The sequence below is a fragment of the Hippocampus guttulatus genome, chromosome 8 (assembly GCF_054856545.1).
Source record: "Hippocampus guttulatus isolate MCC_2025c chromosome 8, RoL_Hgut_1.0, whole genome shotgun sequence".
NCBI classification, from domain to species: domain Eukaryota; kingdom Metazoa; phylum Chordata; class Actinopteri; order Syngnathiformes; family Syngnathidae; genus Hippocampus; species Hippocampus guttulatus.
This window is the reverse complement of record NC_141268.1, coordinates 11,458,942-11,481,226: the sequence shown is the minus strand read 5'-3', so window position 1 is coordinate 11,481,226 and position 22,285 is coordinate 11,458,942. Positions and strand designations below refer to the sequence as shown.

At 43.2% G+C, this 22,285-nt stretch overlaps 1 protein-coding gene across 1 annotated transcript in view; it reads left to right on the top strand.

Moving 5' to 3' along the window:
• megf6b (multiple EGF-like-domains 6b) overlaps positions 1 to 22,285 on the top strand; it is a 52,529-nt gene that overhangs the window by 10,416 nt on the left and 19,828 nt on the right. The window contains exons 4-6 of the mRNA XM_086118913.1: positions 755 to 859; positions 16,291 to 16,413; positions 21,779 to 21,901. Of these exons, the coding sequence (XP_085975039.1) occupies positions 755 to 859; positions 16,291 to 16,413; positions 21,779 to 21,901 (351 nt within the window). The remainder of the gene's footprint in view (positions 1 to 754; positions 860 to 16,290; positions 16,414 to 21,778; positions 21,902 to 22,285) is intronic.

Here is a 22,285-nt window from a genome sequence, read left to right as displayed (position 1 = left end):
ATGGTCGCAGTGTTATAACCCTTTAAGCAACTGATGTTTGAAGACAAATGGTAACCTCCCTCTGTAAAAAAAAAAAAGGTTTTTATTACAGTTTTGCGAACACTAAAATGCACATTAAGACTCTAAATTGACCATCAGGAGGAACCTTTTATGATTTTAAACCTTGCCTTTGCCAGCGATTTTTGTTTCTTGCATTGTTTTTCCTGGCTCCTTGTGACCAGCGATTTCAGTTTATACTTGGTCGGAGCGACTTTCTTTAATAAATATTTGTATCGCTTTTTGTCTGAGCCTGCATTTTCGGAATCCAAAAACATTATTTGGTTCGGTCTGAATCTGATGGAGACTGTAAATGAAATGGAATATAAATGGTTGTTTGCCGACCAATCAAGGGTGACTCCTTTATTTTTATTTATTGATTGAGCACACCTCTAGTTCATGTCCTAGAATGTTACCGTGACCACTGGGTCAGTGACATTCATCTAAAAGTTCATTTCATATCTAATCTCCTTGTGGGAAGTGAAGCTCTTTCGCTTTGGGAGCAATCCAGTCTGTTGCTATCAAGCATTTGGGGTGTTGGAGTGGAAACGTTGCATTTGCAGCCAAGTGTTAAGATTCTGGATGAGTCTCGCAGTCTTGCTTTAGTTTGGAGTCAACAGGCTGAAGATAAATCTTTGATAGCAGCGGCTTTGCCGATGTTGTGATATCAACCAGGTGTTTCACTTACCTGTGTTTTTTTTTTTTTTTGGTCATCCAGCTGTGTGTAGCAACGGCGTGTGCTTCAACGGGGGCCGGTGTCGAGAGGGATCTACTCAGCTATGCGACTGTCCTGCTGGATTCAACGGGCCCAGCTGCCAGTATGGTGAGCGGTGACCTTTTTTAAAATACATAATATGAATACCGGTACATAAAATTATAGAATCTCCTTAGCCAACCTTTATTTAAATTTGAAAACTGAATTTCCAATTGAAATTAATTACATATGTAGTACATAATAACAATCAGCATGATGACACCTTTATGAACAGGCGGGCAAAACACGCAAAATAATCCTACAGCGCTTGTCGTCATTCAATTAGCAGACATCCATCTTTTTGGGGTAGAACCTCATGCCTTAAGGCATGAAATTCCGCTCAACTTTATCATGAGCGTGTCTTGCAGTTGTGCACATGCACGGGTCTTTTCAATCCCACAAATGAGAAAATGACGGTGAAAGATCAACTCGTAACACGTGTTGATTATGACACATTGACAGAATGATGAAGTGAGACCATTTTGCATCCAAAAGATCACAGGTACATCGTGGCAATGTTGTATTGTGGTTAGGGAAAAAAAAATCCTCCTCTTTCTGGCCTTCAGTTAAATCCATACATCAGAAAATAAAATCCTCACCATATTGTTCACACAAAGGTGGAATAGTGGAGGCATCTCGCAAGAATGCATTCCGAGGTGTTGAGAGTATATTCTTTGAATGTTTATTGCATTTTTTAAAAATTAGCAGTAACAATACATCATGTTGAAGTGGAAAAAAGTCCAAAGATGTAGGCCCCAAGGAGCTTTACATTTTAGGCCTTGGTGCAGTGGTCAGTAAATATGAGCGGTTGCTAGTCTACAGGTGACCAGATTGATGACCAGTCCAGTTGCACCCCGACTCTTGTCAAAGGTCAGCTGGGTTAGGCTCCAGCTCACCAGGCCTAGCGCAACAGAAACTGGATGGATAGCCTCTTTCTTCTTGCGAATGGGATTCTTGGCACCTCAGCATTTTGGCTTCTTGACTAGCAGAGAAAACATTTTATCTGCAGAGACCCCATTGTTGAATTTGAGCTCTGAAGCTGAAACGGCGGAGGTCTCTGCTGTTTTGTTTTTGGTTTTTTTGCTGATAACGCACCCCACGACAGGAAATTCCCGCAAGTGTCGACACTCTCCGAGAATGACAGCCCCCCCTCGCTCCACTCAGCCGCGTGAGGATCACATTGAGGCGACAAATCCACCTTTCTCTATTTTCTCAAGAGCTCTGTGGTGCAGCAGATGTGTCTTCATGACACCATACTGCAAAAATTCGCCCCTCCGTACTTGTTAAGGCGCTCGTGATCAAGCCCCGGCAATCCGGCACTGACAGCCCGTTTATGTGATCAGAGCTCTGTGCGGTTGCTAAGCCGAGCTGAGTTACTTCTGATTACTTCATGCTTCATTATCCATGGGAGCGCATGTCTACAATTGACGTTTCCTCTTTAATGTGACACAGCGTATGGGGGGTGGGGGTACTGACTCTATTTCCAGTAAACATACGCCTGCTGTCCATGAACCCTGCGGTTGTAACTCATCTCCCTCTCTCATTTGCGCGGCCCTTCAGCCTGGGGTCGGCAGGCGTTTCGGCGCTATCGTACTTCCCTGACACTTAAAAAAGATTTGGGCAATTGTAGCCCACTTTGACTCGATAACTTCATGCACCTAAGATGCTTGCCAAATGATTGTTCACTTTAATTTCTGAGTTCATAGGTGCCATTGTTCACACATGAACTATTGCGCTCTTTTGCACTCCGTTGCTAACCGGGCAGGTGTGTCGGGCGGAGGAGCTCAGAGAGGCAAGGCGGAGCAAGGCCAATTAAAGATATGAAAACAAATAATAGGATCTTTAAAAGAACTCTAAAATGAATTGGGAACCAGTGAAGGGATGCCAGAGTAGGAGTTACGAGTACCAGTCAAGAGGCGAGCAGCAGCATTCTGGACCAACTGGAGACGCTTCATGGAGGATTAGCTAACTCCAAAGTCATATATATGTATTACAGTAATCCAGCCGGGATGTGACGAAGACATGAATTATTATTTCAAAGTGCTCATAAGACTCTAACATGCGATCACTCCGCTGTAACTCAATTAATCCAGTCCAATGCTCACATTTACTCTGATAGTCCATTTTTATTTGACGCCTGAACCAAGTTCTCAAGCCGAAGGGTCTCGAAGTCATTATTTTGCATCATTTTAAAAGTAGTCCATTAAGAGTCTAAAAACTGTCCCGCATATGTGACCTGTCGTCACTAAGTGAGGACTGTTTTGGGGGGGAGACAATTAATCTCGTCCAATGATTTTAGACCTCATACTCAAACTAAAAGCGCTTTAAAACAGATTTATCGTTTAGAATCTTATGGGACATGAAAATGAGGCGATGATACCAAAGTTGCTCGCACAAATTTATAGTCATGACGGAGAATGTAATCCGCTACTATTTTCAGAGCTGCAGTTTGAACAGGTTAGTGTTTCTTGATCATGACATTTATGTCTGTCTGAATCATTATTTCGGCCGCTTACCAGGGTCATTGCAATCCCACAATATCACATTATCTTTCAAACTTTAGTGAAAAGGGAACGGAATTACCTCTTGACTGTACTTACTTTTATGGGCTCAGATTTATGGAATGCCTTACTACTGTTTATCTTCCATGGGCTGCTGACTGACAGTTTTATTGCAAATGGGGAGACTTTTCGATTGAGACGTTGCACTGCTGATGTTGAGAGAACATTCCATTTGTATCTCAGCATTGATTTATGTGTTTTTCCTTTTTCTCCTCAAAAGTCATGTACCGTATTTGAAAAATGATCCTTGGTTCCATTCACGGTCTTGACTTGGATTTTGTCGGCATGAGAAACTAAAGCACGGTTGTAAAATTTCTGCTTTTTAAAAAACATTTTTTTTTTAAATGCTTACACTTGTGGACAAAATTGTTAGTACCTTTCCCTTAAATAATGGAAAAAGGCACAGTAGTCAGGGAAATCATTCAAAATTGACAAAATAAGAAAACATTTTTAAAATGACAGACAATTAGCTAATAAAAATCTGGCATTTCTTTATTTGTTAGACTCTATCTACTGTAAAATATGGAAGAAGCTCGGTTATGTTTTGGGCTGCTTTGCTACACCCAGAAGCGGTGTTTTGAATCTGTGCAGGGTACACCGAAATATCACGACGAGCATGACATTCTGGAGGAAAATGTGCCGCCTTTTGTGAGTTTAATAGTTATTTTTTTCTTAACAAATCAGTTGGACCACAATAGAGCCATGTCTGATGTTCTTTTATCCATTTTCCATGTGGCATCTTTTAAGTAGGGCCATTAGCTCGCTGGTGCCCCATGCAGCCTACACCCTGGACTGATCGCCAGCCAGCCACAGTAATGCCTTAAAGAAAGTTTTATTGCGTGCACATACAGTGTAGCTGTCATCAGGGAGTCTGATTTGAGATGTTTCCCTGTTCAATTTGAAAATAGACGTTCTACTCTAGAATGACTTTAGGGTACAGTAGTGGTCTCTCCTCGGTCAAAACGTTTCTCAACCTGTTGTAACCAGCCCTCCGCTCAACAATGCAGACGGACCAACTGGTCCTGCAATGCGTCACGTAGTTCTTGCCTAAATGAATCCTATCCACTCAGGCATGTGTTTTTCTGGCTGCTGTGGCCGGAGGCATGGCTCTTTCATGTCGCCCATCCTGGTCTCTTGAGGGCGGAAGAATGTCTCGAGACATCCATTCATACCTCGAGGAAGAGCTGATTAGATTTCGGGCGGTCAAAGGTGGCGCTTCAAGGTCAACGTGACCTCACATCTGCCGAGGCCTTGTTGATAAGACGGTTCATGAACGCCAGGTTGGGAGTGGGTCACTTTTATGGTGCGTAGTGTTCACAGCGGGAGATGAACTCGGCAAAGGCTGCCACGATGTGACTCAACCTTCCAGGAATTCGAAGACCAATGATGACACTTTCCAATTGGATCGAATGATAAACTGATTGGGTATGACACCTTGAATTTAAGTGTCCTCCGCAAGCTTAAACCATGTTAATATTTACTTCTTAACCAAGCGTAACAGCGATATTTTGTCTTTTTGCAGAAAAGTGAAGTAGTAACAGTTTGAACAGTCTGAATTATTAGGCTAAAGAGGATGAGCTTCAGTGTGTTTGTTTACAGTTTAGACGCGTGACTAGGACCATTTGAGAGAGCATCGCAAGTGCAAAATGAAGTTTTGAAGTGCTGGAATTGGAACCGTTAGTGGAAGACAATTGCACAACACAAACTCAGCCATCCATCCATTATCCAAATCTCTGTCTTCGGGCAGTAGTGGGGACGCCCTGAACTGGTTGCCAGCTAATCGCAGGGCACACATACATACGAGCCAGACATAATTGTTGATGCAGAGTTGTCGTCATGAGTGATATGGCATGACTCCTTCTTGCGACTGGCTCCAAGTTAGCCACTTTCGAATAATTCAGAAGCCATGCATTACACTGGCACCACTTTGCGTGCTGGTTTAAACTTGCCTCTCAGACGGGGTATTTAAAGATGCAAAATTAGCCCGCACAATTTGTCTCAACTTTGAGAAATCAAATTAACATATAGTCCTTCAGAATGAACTGTGGGGCAATTTAGCACCTTTGACACACGCAATCGTGGGTGCACCCAGTTAGAAGAAGCCTCCACACCTGCTTTGCTTGTGCAATCCACTTTGTGCCCATTTTTGGACCCGCCTCCTTATAAAAATAAATCCCCACTCCTAAAACTCTCATCTTGTCCTTACTTGGGAGAAAGAAAAACATTTGTGGAACCTTCATGCTGAGCTAGCTTAGCACTCGACTGAGGACTGGGAGGAAAATCAAAGCCATATGTGCAACTTCTTCCAGTCTCTTATCATTGCCAGTTGTTAAGTGCTATTACTAGGCTATTATGATGAACATCCAGTTCTTGAGCACGCAGACCAATGGCAGCTTGTTCATAGAAACAGTTCCTGTCTCGCATCAAGCGTGGATTAGGCGGGAAATACTTTAAAGAGCAAGCTTTCATTTTGTCCTGCTGCCCAGAATTCAATGTGAGCATGAAAGCTTTGGTAAACTCGTGAGGCTTTCCAGCTACAGCATTTTGTCATGATTTGACTGACAAACCCAGGTGCTGCTTGGAGACGAAAACCTCAGAATCTTAGGTTGCCTTAAGATGACAGACTGCATGAATGTAGCCCGATTTTGAGCCGACAGACGTATTGCAGACAAACGTAACGTCTCGTAGCCGATTTTGAGTTCTCTTGATGCGTCGTAGCCGTGGAGTGTGACATGCTCAACGATTGGGCATTGGGCATCCGGGACGCTTCACGACCACGATGACGAAAGTCTGGCATGTCAGAATTTAATGTTGGTCTTGCCGCATTGTGTGACACGTCCTGGATCGGTTGTTCGGCATTGATCGCTGTTGGATTAGACTTCGTTGTAGTGAATGTCGTCGCGAGGCAAGAGGAGAGAAAACCATTTCGTATAACACAACAGGGTTTTTTCTCGTTGTATGGGGGGCAGGAGAGTGGGAATGGTGTTAATGCATGAAGATTTTTTTTTCACACGAGGGGGTATTTTCGCCCATGTAGAGGAGTTTCACTGTATTCAGTTCATTCGAACCGTGACAAAAACAAATTTGTTACCTCACGTTCTTTTTGGAAAATCGACAGCCCATACCGTCCTCTCCCCACCATCCAGGAATGTGTCCATACTCTATTTTCTTTTTTCCTCATAGAAGCAATGCACATTATGCCTCAGTCGACATGACTTTGACAGGTGATTGTCCCGCCTCCCTGACGGACCTGCGCTGATGAACTGAATCTTGACTAAAGTACTCAACGATTGTTCAGTGATGGACTGGGTGAGATGGACATCTCGCCCAGTCCAGGACACAGAACGAAATTTATCTGGTAGTTTGACAGCGTGACCGTTATAAATGACAAAAAAGTCGCGTGGTTTGAAAAGGCCATTATAAGGACCACAGTTGGCTCTTAGGCTATTAATTTATTTATTTATGTTTTTATGTCCCTAATAGCAATGAAAATGTCGATAACGGGAAAGTCCCAAAGCATTGTTAGAGCGTCAGAATGGGTTTAGCAGGCTCCAGCTGAGACATCTGCTTTTTAACTTAACTTAGCTTGAGTTACGACATTTGGGGTTTTTAATTACAAAAACACAAACAGAGGGTGAAAAACGGACAAGGTCAGGGTGAGAATGAATGTTGCTCGCTTGTAACTATTCACCTTGGCAAGCACAATCGCTGTAAATCGCAGCCTTAAATGGACCATTCAGAGTCACTGACCTCTTGTCTGTTTTGGCCATTAGGAGCTTTAATCTGCATATTGTTGGTGGGCAGCGCAGCGTGACCTGCAAGGCAGCTGAAGCCAAGCAGGCCACGCAAATGCGCTGTAGGTGCTGCATCAGCTCCGAGGCGACCTTTTCTCACTCTCATTCTCAACCTGGTTGAGTCCTTTTGGACCAGAGATTTCCAAACTGCTGTGCGCCTCTTGGGGTGTGCAAGCAACCTCCAGGATGTGTGCAATATGACATCTGTGAAGAGTCACACATCTAAACATAAAAAGGTTGTCCCCCCCCCCCCCCCCCCCTTAACATGTTTTTTGGTATGTGTTATAATATTGGCCTTTCAACCAAGAGCTGGGCAAGCAAAGTGTAATGGCATTCAGAATATGACAAAAATGTCCATATTCTTGACTGAGAAGACAGATGATTTAAAGAGGAGTAAGAGAGGCCACTTGTAAGGTTAAGGTTGAGAAATAATTTTGAAACAGAGGAGGGGGCTCATGACAGCCCCATTTCCCCCTCATACAATGCTGTCCTATTCATCCCTTCCAAAGATACTCAATTATTTCACTTCTTAAAAAAAACAACCCAAAAAAACCCACTTCAGCCAATTTTGGCCTTTCAGGTGCCTCCACAATCATTGTCCCAACTCAAAAGAATATTTACAATTCCACCCAGAGAAGTGCTGTTGGCAGTACCAGACTGTTGTTTTGCAGCTCAAAAGAGTGAGACCATTCGTAGTTGGGGTGTACCTCTACCTCAGCGGATAAATAGCTAGCTAGCTAATCTGACATAATTGCGCGCCGGCTCCCGACCTGTCTCATTAGGCTCCGTCTGTTATGAAAGGCCGCTCCCGGTCATGCTGCAGGCGTCAAGGCCTTCGAGTATGTGCAAATCAGACGTGACAGCAGTTTGCAAAATATCATTCTAGAAGTAATCAACCAGGACGACTGGAAACGTCCGGGCATCGTCTTCTGTTCTCCTGATGAGCTTCTCAAGCCAAATGCTTCACCTACGATGTTATCCGCTATGTCAACCTGGCACGGGAAGGCCACATCGGGGGCAATGCTCAGTTGGCAGCACCAGCCTCTTTTTGACGTTTCGCCAGCCGTGAAAAGGAGATGCTCATCTGACAGAAATGTAATGAGAAAGAATCACGTGTCAAAACTACTTTTGAAAACCGGCTGGACTCTCAGTTCTGTCACGCGGGTGCTCTGCCTTACATCCATTGCCCATACTTGCTGGGACCTATACATCAAGGAAATAGCAAGTCTAATAAGACATAGAAATGACCACAGTGTGTCACACTGGTCATAATTTGGAAAGTAGGTGAAAACGGCATGAGTGTAGTTCCTTCTTAACTAGCCATTAATGACTTATTCATTTGATAGAGAATTGGCAGCACGCTGGGATAGTGGTTAAGACAGGGGTCGGCAACCCAAAATGTTGAAAGAGCCATATAGGACAAAAAAAATAAATATCTGGAGCCGCAAAAAAATAAAAGCCTTCGATAAAACTTACAATGAAGGAAACACATGCTGTATGTGTGTAGGAAACTGGACTGTCTCAGAATTGTTTGTTATTCATTCCTTTGTTGTGTGTTCACAAACGCCCCCATAGAATTTGTTTTGTAATTTCCTCACTTGATTTTTTGTTTTGGTGCATTATTTTCGCTTTTCTTAGTGTCAGTGAAGTGATCATTAATTTCCGTTTTTCTGAGGCTGTCTTTGAACGCCTCTCAAGTCGAACGAGAAGAGAGAAGGTATGGAGTCGGGCACAGATGTGTCTGTGTTTGTCGAGACTGTTAAAAGTATAAATAAAATGTCCGTTTTAAAAAACCAACACCACAGCTCTCCTTTTTCGGAGCTGCAACATGTATCTATATCTATTTGAGCTATATTAGCCTACTATCAAAATCTTTAATCTATATAGCTCCAGGGAACCACTAGATGTCGCTAAAGAGCCGCATGCGGCTCTGGAGCCGCGTGTTGCCGACCCCCGGGTTAGGACATCGGTGTTCCAATCTTGACTACTGGCATCATGGGTGGAGTTTGTATTTTCTTGTCAGACCTCCTGAATGTTCTGACCTCCTGTTTCCATGGCAGTGTCATTGCATCGATATCGCTCAATGTCATATGTATATTTTTGCGGGGGTATCACAAACTATTTATAACAAAATCTCTAGTACACTCTGCTACGTTCCATTCAGTCCACGACATCAATCATCAACACCAAATCATGACTGAACTGCTCTGTTAGTGATATAGACTATGGCACGTTCCTATTTTAGGAAAAATTCGTGTGACGTTGCTGTCCAAGAATGCAACTCCCGTCGTCGACCAGGGAATCCCTGTTCATGGGCAATATGATGATATCAAAGCATCTTTACAGCACCAAACGATAAGGCTGAGCTTTTAATAAGACCATTTCCATCACTAGGCTATAGTACGCCTCTAAAATAAGACACAGCCACAGGCGTAATTCGTTTCAGAGTGTAACAACTGAAAATTAGCAAAGAGGAACACGTGGACACACGTTTGTGCAATTTGGGCATGACAGTCCGTCCTGTATCTTGCGGGCCACTTTTCATCTACCAAAATGCCTGCCGCAGTATATCTCGCGCATGTAGCCGGCATATGGACGGACACAGCTTTACAGCAAATCATTTTTGGATTCCTTCTGGTTTCCATGTGTTCTGCGTCCCAGCCACTCCAAAAGCTCCTACAGGGTCGGAATCAGGAGCAGCAGGTCCCAGCAGGTAGGAGTGCAGACACAGCACACGCAACAGGTCAGAGGGCAACCCCCTCCCCCCTCGCCCCTATCCCCCCAGGGGTCCACAGGCATTTGTTCAACTGCGCACATCATAAAATGCGATTCTCACAGCTGCCCGACTTCTTTAACTCTCACCGACTGTAAAAATGAGTGCGAGAGCTCAGGAACCTTTTGGCGAGCTGCATTTTTATTTTTATTTTTTTTGAGGGCATACACTTGTTCTGGGATGTAGTGAAAGCACCTTGTAGCTTGTGTGTGATGAAGGAGGTGATGTGAATTTGCCGGCGTGTGTGGAGGATTAAAGGTATGCAGCTGTAGTGGGATTAAAGGAGGAGACAAAAAAAAAAGAAAAAGACATGAGGTAACGACAGCTGCTTGTTCGGAATGGAATACCTTTTTACATGAAAATATCGATACATGACGTTCATGCACATGCTTGCGTGCACACGACAGAAGCTTGATCCTGGAAGAAATAGTATGAAAAGAGTACTCCAGTACTTTGCTGTTTTTCAAAGTACACACAAAAAAAAAAAGCAAGCGTTGATTTTCCGCACTGTAGTTTTTGGGTTACAATAGTTATGCGAAGTATGTCGATTTGTGTGATAAGCAAATGAAATGGTTACACTGGCACGAGTAGGTGGAAAATTTCCTCTCGCTGCCTTCAATCTTGGGGGCAAACCAGGCAGCAAAATTCCTGCCCTTTTATCATCAAGTTGCTTAGCCGCCTCTCACTGTAAAACAACACCACTTGTGTTGGGAACAGTTGCACAAATATGACTGTTTTAATTCTCCGCTTATCCGAGTGACCTGATAGTAGAGAGCTTAGTTGGCAAATCCCGTGGCGCCTCGGCACACATTTCCACATTTCCTTTTTTTTCTCCTCAACTGCAAAAAAAAAGAAAAAAGAAAAAAAAGCTCTACACGGATACCCTTAAATTGTCTGTTTACAACTTTTTTACATAAGGTGCAGTGAGCGTCTTCAAATATGAAAAGGAATGTTTTGACTGCAATTATTAAAGGGAACATTTTAAAAACATCTTTCTGGTTCACACAAATTAACACCCATGAGGCATTTAACACCGCATCGATGGAATTCGGGCTTTCAATTATGCATGATAAATAATTTGCTGTAATTCAGAACAGTGAAGGGGAAAAGCCGCCAAGTCTTGACTTTGTGCTGCTAAATACACGATCAACATGATCTCACTGGAATTTACGAGGGAATTGTACAAAAGGCACAGCAACAAACTACAGTGTAGACATACGACCATAATGTGAATGTACTTAATGTTCCTAATGAAAATAGTTGATATTTCTTATATTTTTATATCAAATGCTGCTAAGGCGGCACGGTGAGCGACTGTTTAGCACGTCCGCCTCACAGTACAGAGGTGCAAGGTTCGATTCCGGCTCCGGCCTTCCTGTGTGCAGTTTGCATGTTCTCCCCGTCCCTAGGTGGGTTTTCTCCGGGTACTCCGGCTTCCTCCCACATTCCAAAAAGATGCATGGCAGGTTAATGAAACACTCTGCATTGTTCCTCAGTGTGAGCGTGGATGGTTGTTTGTCTGTGTGTGCCCTGCGATTGTCTGGCAGCCAGTTCAGGGTGTCCCCCGCCTACTGCCCGAAGACAGCTGGGATAGGCTCCAGCACCCCTGCGACCCTTGTGAGGGTAAATGGATGAGGAAAAGAAATGCTGCAAACTATTTCTCATTGTTCCTGTGACAGTGGCAAGCAATTTCTGTTCCAAAATGCGACTGCAATTTTTTGAGGACAGCCTCCGCTCTGCATGTGTGTCAATGTAGCAGCAGGTGGCAATGTTTAATTAAAATGTACTTCTTCCAAGGGGGCAAAAAAAACAAACAAATAATGGCATACAGTAATTTCCAGATTGGATCATCTCATGAGCCTGCTCTGTTTTATGTCATTAACATCTGCTTATCCACACAGGGGTTGACATCCGTGCGCTCTTTTTGTGAAGACTTTTCAATAATTTGTTTATTTTATTACTCAGCGTTTGAGGCGAAGCTGCCGGCTGGATGGAATGTAAGGAATCGTGTCCGTCGAAATAAACATTTCGTGGATCGCTTGCACCGCAGGTCAGACGAGGAGTTGTGCTTCCTGAGAGAGAGAGCGCGCGTAAATCCAATTGCCAGCTCTAGTTCACGGAAAGTCTGCTTCTCATCAGGGCCAGATTATGTGACTTTTTAATGGCTCGTATACGTATATTTGGGTCTCTGTGGTGCCTGCCCACCCATCAAGCGTGAAATTACACAACTGAGTACATGTTTGTGAACTGCCTTTGTCAGAACATGCGTCTTGAAGCACGCTGTTCAGGTTTGGACCTAAATGAAATGACACACACAATTTCTACTCAATTGAAGAGGACGGACCACATTTTCTACTACATAGAACCATTGTCATGTCAACCCAAACGCTGAGCTGCAGTGTTGTTGGATGCACAGATCATGACGCACCTTTAAAACCGCCTTATCGCAGCATCAGAACAGCGCAAGGTGGATTTATTTTGAATCGTGACGGAAACATATTTGTAGCTTGGTGGTTCGCACATCCGCCTCATAGTCAAGAGATCTGTGTTTGAATCTCATTTTCAAAGTGTGTACGTGAAGTTTGCATCACCTCCCTCTGCTTGCCATCGGGTTTACTTTGGGGACCACGATTTCCTCTCACTTCTCCAAATCACGTGTTTTAGGTTGAATGAATATTTTTTTCTCATATGAATGTGATGTGACTGGCAACCAGTGCAGGCTTTACTGGGGGTACAACTTGCACTGGTTGCCACTCACACCCTTGCTGCGTTGGCCCCAGTTACCAGTGACACGAGAAAAATGATGGATGGATGGATGTTGGTATCTATGACAACCATTCCAACTGCTGCGCATCAACTTTCGCTATGTGCCAGCATACAATAGAAAGTGCCAAATTCTTCACTCATCATTCCGATCTGTACATCAGAAGACTTTGATAAGATTTGGAAAAGACCCGTGGAAAACTTCATCATCATCTCACACCTGCTCGAGTGATCGCGCTTTTTGGCAGAGCCTTGTCTCAGACTGAGATTTTACAAAGACTGTGAATTCTGCAGGGTCACTATTTACTACACTGTAACAACATTCTTTTGGCAATTTTTTTTCACCCACCTCGTGTCAGGTTTTGGCGAGTATTTTCTCTTTGTCCATGCCGCTTGAGAGAGTGTTTTACGTTTCCGGTTTTGTTCAAGCTAATCGGTTGTTTCTTGGTTGTGTCATGTCACCGCAAAGACTAAAATAATTGTGACACTATCAAACACGGTTGTTATTGTTGCGAGGCCAAGATTCGGAAAAGTCTGATGTAAAACAGCTGAGATTTCCACCTTACACTAAACGATTGTGATGACCGGAGCGCGCTTAGACTCCAGGACACACTAAAACTTCCTTCTGACTTTCGCATACACTTAGGTTCTATAAATCCACCATTTAAACGTGACTCTCCAATTGCCCCGGAGTCGCCGCTCGCTCTGGTCCGTAATCTGGTTCAAACATATGCCTGCTCTACTTATTCTGGAAGCCATATTTCCAAGGATTCACCTCCGCACACCCCACAGGAGGGGGCACAGAGAACGCAGTGGCTCATTTTCATCTGGAACAGGATCGTCTCATCCCAACCCGACTGCTCTCAGCAGGGCTGTTCAAAGAGGGTGATTAGTGTGCTTGAATTTTTGTTCCTTAATGGATTTTATCTATACACCGAGGACGTTTTAAATTATAAACTACATGATCATTTGTCTCTTTGAAACGTCCTCGCCTTGTCATCGAATTTGTACGCATCTTGCTAAATAAATGGAAGCAGCTGCCATCACGCCAAGTGCAAACTCACAGCAGACTTTTTCAGATCAGACCCCGAAGCGGAAACAGGTTATCCATGGCGCCCCCCCCCCCCCCCCCCTACCTTCCCACACAACCTACTCCTCATCTCACATGAATGCTGCAATTTTCCGCCCTGCGGCTCCTGAGATAATATCTGCTCCGGAGGTTTCCGTGAGCTCTTTCTTAGCCACTCGTGGTCAATCGGGACATGAGTGTGGTCCTCGCGGGAACGGTGGCGTTGGGCCTTATCGCAGGAAGTCTCACAATGTAAACCCTCTCAGCTTGCAGCTGAGCGTGCACGGTGGAGGCGGGGAGGGGGGGGGGGGTGGTCGTGCAATCGCATCTCTTTTGCTCAGCTTATTTATTTTTCATTCTTTTCCAGAACACGGTGTACAAGTGTGGGGAAATGCACATTTTTGGAGCCGTTTCTCAGGCGCGTGTTTGTTTTGCCTTTCATGATGAAGAAGACACAACAGCAGTAAGCACTTACTCCTAATGATGATTGAGATGCTATTCACCCAGAACAATGCTCAGCACCTTCACTGGTTTGCATGAACGAGCAAACCCTCGCTGTAGCGCCGAATAGCAAAAACCTCTGAGTGATTGGCTCCCTCCCAAGAAAGCTTTTCACTGTACTATAATCGTCTATAGATGATGATCAAGCATGACTTCAACTCACTTCAACATACTTCCTTGTTACCAAGAGACCACAAGATGGTGCCAAAGTAATAGAGTGGACCCCTGCTATTCACGGCAAATAGGGAACAGGCCGACCCACAAATAGTGAATACACACATATAATCAACATGTATTATAAATGCACTGACAAAAAAAAAAAATAATAATAAACATTTTAAAAAACCTAAAAATTCTCCTGACCCAAATAACTTCCACATGTTTGCCTTCTTACTGGGCACAAAGTGTTGGCAAGTGAGGAGTGTTCTATTGGCCCTGCTGTCACTGCCACACAGGTGGGGGTTTTTCCCCATAGGGGTGTTGGCAGATGGTTGGATGAGGGGATGTACTGGCCTGACAGTCCCCACACAATGGGACAATTCCCAGCACGAGGGGTCCCTCGGGGTTCTGGGGTCCCGCCGCCCTGCCCTTGACTTTGGCTCACGTTCTCCCGTTTGCCTGCCGCAGTCTTTTTCGGAGCATGTTCCACAGCTAAAGGGGGTGTGGTTTTCCCTGGATTGGCTCCACTTGTGGAGAGGTGAAGACGGAGCTGAAAATTACACTGGATACGCCCGTGGATGCCTTTACATTCCACCACTCGCTTGTGATCAATGCATTTGGGTTGTGACCAACTCAGTTGTGCAAATAGGAGCAGATTCTGTGGTGTTTACAAACAAATGATCGTGAGTTAACAAGTTTGATGTTTTGCCAAATACATATTGCCCGACATGTCTTCCTCTTGCCAGAAGTTGAGCTGCACTGTGTTTGCTTGCGCACTGGGCATATGACATAGAGTGCAAAACACTTCCACGATATGATATATGTGATATCTGTTGTGTGTGGCAACCCTGGTAATTGCGCCATCATATTTGATAATTACATCTTATGTAGTGGTATTACAAACCAAATAAAGCAGAAGAAAAAGCAATAAAAACAAGTTCGAAATGCATATTGAGTTGATTTCTACTTTGTATGAGGTTTGCTGACGTCGTGCATGATAGATTCCACACTGGACTAGTCATCATAGTAATTGTGAAATGCGCACTAAAGGGGAATAAGCCCATGTCATGTGAACCACTACACCAGTATGGAACTAACTGCTTGTCTCAATTACAAATTGTACCTTTAAATTAAGATCTTATATAGAATTCCTATGATACATTTTTTTAACTTCCACACATGGTGACCTGAAGGAATAACTCTACTCGCCAGTTGGCGGCTAATTTTGGTTGTTTTTGGGGGCTTTGAGGAAAACGTTCAGGCTAATGAGTGGAGGGTGTATGCGGCTTCCTGATTGACTCCATGCGCTCCGGGATTAAGGCCAAGATCCCCTTTTGATAACGCCGCCTGGTGTCATCAAATCTACTCATTCAAAATATTTTTTAAATGCATTTGCTCGTCTCAATGGATAATAAATTCTTTTGTTGTAATTTGCCACGTGCAACAGTGGCAAATGCTTCCCTGTCAGCACCTGAATCCAAACTGTTATTATAGGCTGTCTGGAATGCTTTGATATGATCTGGTGGACTTGATGACAAGTCTGGCATGACATTTCGCTGGTGGCGAGGAGAGCAAACTGACTGAAAAAAGGGGCTTCTCGTGATTTTTGGAAGGACACTTTTTGCAACGAGCTTCACAGTCGTGACAGAAACAACATTTACAAGAATCGTATTCCCTTTCGTTGGTAATTTCATGTTAATATTGGAATCGTCGCTTGTGCTTTCCAGTGGCTGCTATAATCAACTCTTGACATTGGCGCAGCCATTTCAACTCTAAAAGTTTGGCACCTGTTCCTGTTAGGAAAAAAAAAACTCTGTGGTTTATCTGTTTGCAATTTAGTGACCGGGATATGAACACTTTCATTTTGTTCCTCCTCTCAGATGTAAATGAATGCGAAGAGACCAATGGCGGATGCGAAGCACTGTGCTGCAACACCATTGGAAGTTACTACTGTCGCTGTCCTACTGGACTCAAATTGAACCAAGATGGCAAAACCTGTCAAGGTAAGAGTCAACTATAAGCCCCGGAGCCCAGTCCATCCATCCATCCATCCATCCATCCAGTATCCTTACAAATTTGGCATGACTATCATAACTATATAGACAAAAAAAAAAGCCTCAACTCCACATTGTAAAATTTACCTGTCTGCCATTTTGGCCATTTTCTGGGGGTCTTCAAAACCAAACTTGTCCTAGACGTTTTGTCTAATTCTACCTGATTGCTTCCGAATTGGAATCATGATCAGTGGACTATGCAAAATTTTGAAAATCTGTAGGATTTGTCATTGTGTGTGGGCGGGCATGTCAGTGAATTTTGATGACTCTGATGAAGGCGACACCCTGAAGAGATTCATAAGCAACCCCTGCTCATAATAAACTAGAATCATCTTTATTGGCCAAGTATGCAAATGTATAGATCACTTCAAAGGAGCCCTTGTTAAGCATACATTCCAGATTTGATTTCACCATCATTTTTCAGAGGACTTCATAAAAACAAGCAAACAAACCAAAAAAAAGGTTAATACCCCCTGTACTTTTACAAAGTGCTTAAAAACTAACCTGGCAGTGTCTTTTTGTGATGCTTTATTGGCAAAATCACCACCAGAGAGTCTGAATGCATCAATAAGATGTGTTCTTCCTCCAAATATCCACTCCCGACAAACCCGGAATGTTTCTCCGACATCATCTTCCCTTTCATGCTCTGCCACGATTTGATGTTTGCGACGAAGGCGTGCTAGCGTGCGGTTGGTTTGATCAGACAAAATCATCAGTAATAGTCTGCTGGATGACTACTGAGAGATGTTATCCGCATCACGGTAATTAGAATTAAATGTGGATGGGAACATTGTCACGGATGGAAATCTTAGCCATTGGAAGAAAACAACTACATGGCTCGCTCATTTTAAAGCAGAAGTCTGTAAAGACCCTGTAAAAGAATTCAGAGATACGTTTCTAAATATATCCAGCATGTTTCAAGATAATTGCGGGGAAAAAAAGAGAAAAGCCTGAGAACTGTGCAGTACTCAGTTGTTGAGCCTTAAACTGCTTTTTACCATTTCATTTGACCATTTTAGGCATGGCTAAAACGGTGCCCACCCGACGCACTTGGGCATTCAACATGATTATATAAAAATTATAATTTTTATTTTTACTTAATTTTATCATTTTTATAAAATTTATATAATTTTATTTTATAATTATAATTTTTTCATGATATAAAAACTTGAGTCCTACCGTTCATATCAGTGCTATTCCAGTTCAATTGCGAATTACTATACCGCTAGGCCCATGCCCATTCCTGTTAGCTCGCAAGCTAGCTGGTGGCTAGCACATCCTGTCACGGCATCGTGGGATATATTCCAGCCACTGAAGGCTTTAGGGGGCTACGTTTTCGCCTCTCAAACATGAAGATGCCAAATGAAGGGGCAAATTTAGAAGGCATATTTGTATTCACTTGTCAGGAACTTCAAATAGCAGGTTTTAGGTACATGTGTAGGGATTGTTAACCTGCCAACCAACAATTCATCTTTTGTTTGGGGAACCTTCTATGACAGCAACGAAGGTTATGCCTCCTAGTCAGTTTTTATCATGTTTGCATGGATTCCATCATGCTGTTATGAGTTTAACATTTCAGTCGTCACGCCGAATCAACTTTATGGCTCACACCGACGCGAGCGTGTGACTGATGCTCTGCCAATGTTCAAGCAGCTGAACTAACAGCTTGCAGTGGCTCTGTGTTAGTGAAAAGACCACTGTACCATATTTAAAAATTCACCTTTGGCTAAACCACACCCCCAAAAATGGAGAGTTGCCAATCAGAGCGCAGCACAGAACAGAAGTCTGAAGAGATGCGGTTAGGCGATATGGTGGTTTACGTTTGCTCTGTGATCTGTTTACTAGAGTCCTGTTTTGGCCCGGCTAATATGTCTGCGTATTGACCTTAGAAGACACAGGCGGTCTCATTCCTCTCTCAGATGTTTGGATTGGAAATATGGAGAGGGACTTCTGGCTAATTTTAAAACCCACATTCTTTTCCTTATATATATGTCAGCTTCAAAAGACAGAAACATATTGGCTCGTCCTATGTTCTATTCTGAACACCTGGCTGCTGATTTCCTTCCCCAAAACACGCAAGTGCAAAGTATCATTTTGCGCTCAAGTCACACTTTTCCAGGCTTTTGTGTCGCAAATTGCTGTGACCCTTGGTCACAATCTCGCTCTGCACTTCTTTTCCAATTTTTTTCCCTTTGGAGTACCAAATTGCTGTCACATTTTTAAAAAATTTGTATGTAAATAAATCTATCCATCCATAAATACAGTATCTCATGTGTCAAACTCAAGGCTCGGGGGCCAGATCTGGCCTGCCACGTCATTTTACGTGCCCCGCGAAAGCAAATCATGCACGTCAACTTCCATAATCCTTGTTAAAATCTGTGCCGAAACGTCAAATTGTCCTGTGTAATAAATAATGTTGAAATTTTGTTAGCCTGTTTACAATCACCTCAATAATAATTTAACTCTTCTAGTTGATGTGGGTTTTCTCCAAGTACGGGGGAGAACATGCAAACTCCACAAAGGAAGGCCAGAGCCCATCATCGAAACATGACCTCTGTACTGTGAAGCGAACATGCTAATCAGTGGACCACCGTGCTGCCCTAAATAAATCATATATGGTCAGTATCAGCCCGATATCAATACCTAGTATTGGTGCTTGCCCATCCCAAGCCATTACTCATAACTGCATCGAGATAGTATCAAACATCATGTAACTTAGTATCTTAAAAAAAACTGAAAACATATGATATCATTAAAATATGAAATTAAATATCATATAGTTAGATTAGAAAATATATTTCCAAGTGAAAATTCAATAAACCCGTCAATTTTTGGTGGAGTTAGAGTGCAGCGGTTATTTAAATGTCAGGAGTTGAAGGTGCTTTGTGCAAGAGCTGAATGTAAGGGGGAGGGTCTTTTTTGTGACGGACACACTGAAGTTTTGGGAGGGTGAGAATGTGAGAAGAAGATGGAAGGACACAAAACTCCAGAGGCAGTCTAGGCTGAATGAATTTTTCGGAATGATTTTTCCCTTCTTCTAACTGGAGTTTTCACTTAGTTTGTAAATTTGATTCATTGTATATTTATACTGGCTGAAGGATAACACCACAACATGGTTTCTGTATCAGGATGGTGCATTTTACTCCTGATGCTCCTGGAAACGTTGCCGTTTTTTGCATCCGCAGCAAACTACCCGTACGGTTTCTATAGGAGGCGTTGCTACAGGCCGCATTGTTTCTATGGTTACCAAGGCTACAACCTACCTCACAGGACTGCAGGTAAGTGAGGACTTCCTGGCCAAAGTCCAGATTGGGCAATCGGAGCACTCTGGGAGTCTTCAGATATTCTGACATGAGATGAATGCGCATTGAAAACGTGCTATCAACCCTGAATATTTTCTAGAATGACTACACTGCTCAGAGTCTTCTTTTGAATAAGGATAAGCATGTTTTTGATCTTGGAAATACGTCAAATGATGTTTGGACCTATTTTTCACTTCTTCTGCACGTAATAAATACAACACTGGCAAGGGTTTTGTACGTGGAGCGCTAAACGTGCCATCAACCCTTGTGGTTAGCGGGACTTGTTTTTCCACAAACCACTTTGCGTCCGTTCAGCACGCATGGAAAAAATGAAAAAAAAAGTGCTGAAGTGACTCCTGCCAGCTGCCGCACATGGAGCGAGGCTGACGTTTGGCCACAGAAGACAAAGAAACACAAGTTTTAAAGACCCCTTTGTGCACCACAGAACGTATCATATGCGGGACATGACTTGAAGTAGATGGGGTCAAGTCCAGGATTACTTCTGTGGTCCAACGCTATTGCTGGAAACAAGCAGTCCGATCTTATTCCCCTTTTGCTCGTTTGGTTCTGACTGGCTATGTTTTTATAGCCAGTAAAATCCATCTGCTGAGTTAGGTTGATTGAAAACACAGCTTACGTTGTTAGCACAGCGGTCACAACAGTGAATGAAGCCTCATCGTTGAACTTTTATGTGACACAGTGTAAATCAAAGTGTAAAAATGAGTGATATTGTAGCATATTGCAGTTTTAAAAGTTGGTAAACTTAAATGAACCATGATTATTACTTGTACAATTTAGCACACAGCTAACATAGCTGTCATGTTTATCCTATCATTCACTGTCAGCGTTTCAGGAAACAAAGTGCACACATGTTCCATCCTTGCTCAATACAGTCATAATACCGGCAGGAATAAATCGAAATAAAAAGCAATATTGACAAGAGATGGTTGTGCCGTTGTCATTATGTTTCTTAGATATGATTTAAATGAATGAGCCGTTGATTGGTAGGGCACTGAGTGACAGCTTCGTTTTTTGTTTTTTTTAAATGGCTGTAGACTAAGTCTAATAGACGAGTAGTTGTTTGCCACGAAAGAAAAACATCCTGCGTCGGTGTACCTAATGTTGTGGCTGCAGCTTGTCCTCCTGTGCACTGTGTGAGCATGAAGGTACACATCTGCAGCGCAAAGTGCTCGATGAGGTCCAGATGCGCTTGTCCATTTGCCACATTTTGTCCCACACAATGTGACAAAAACACCCTCCTAGCCAATATTTTTCCCCTCACCTTTTTACTACAGCATCAGACATCAATCGACACCAGATTACTAATAAACATGAATACAATTAAGTAAGGTTAGATTGCGTTCCACTACTGAATTCTCCACGTACTTTCTGGCTGCAAATAGGCACCTTGAGTGAGCAACTGTAGTCATTTATGATCTGTACCTGCGTTTGCAGTCATGAACTGGCCACAAGCCGCTCACTGGTAATGTCTTCCTTCCCGCTGTATAGTGAAATTTCCACTGACTTTAGTGACATTACAGAGAGTTGGAGGTCAGTTTGACATGACGAGCAATTTATCACTCCGTGACCTTTAATTCAAGACATCTTGAGGAAACTAATTGCAGTCATGTTTGACTCGCCGCGACTTCTCTCACATGAAAACGTCCTTTTATTTTCTTTCCAGTATTCTGGTGTGGCTGAGAGGAATGTGTGTGGCTCCGTCTGTTGGCTTCGCCCACATGGGGAAAGAATTTAGTTGTATAATAGTTGCTACCACATTGAGCAAATTTGTTGTGCTTGATTTGCATCACAGTTACTTGTTTAGTTGGCCTGCTCATCCATCATCTCCTCAACTTTATCTTCCAAATCCTGTGGTAATAATCCTTCCATCCAGTTGGGCGGCTCAGCTGGAATTTCGTTGGCCATAATGACAGGCTTTGGTCACATTGCACTGATTTCTCTCCCATCTCTCTTCCCGCTTCCTTATCCCATCCGAAACTCCTTCCCCGCAGATATTGATGAATGCCAAGTCCATAATGGCGGCTGCCAGCACAGATGCGTTAACACCAGAGGCTCCTACTACTGCGAATGCCAAATGGGATCCCGCTTGCATGTCGATGGACGCACTTGCCTTCGTAAGTACATATACGACATGGGATCACAACTTTGGTCTCTTGGAATGCCTTCAATTCGGTTCAGATTAAAATTGGCATTTTGGTTTGATGTTTTTTCTTCTCTTACCATCCTTGTACTGCATAGGCAGTTCAATTCAGACATTGTCAATGATGGGGATCCATGCCCTAAAACACATCCCAATTAATTGCATGATTTTCTCAAAATGGGCAAGACAAAGTCCTGAGATTAGAATACAGTGGTACCTCCATTTACGAAATTCATTGGTTCTGGAAGAAATTAGTTAAGTAGAAAATTTTGGAAGTAGGGATACGTTTTCCATGTAAATGCCCTAATCCGTTCAAAGCCCCCCAAAGTTCAGACATAAATGTTTTATGAAGCATAAA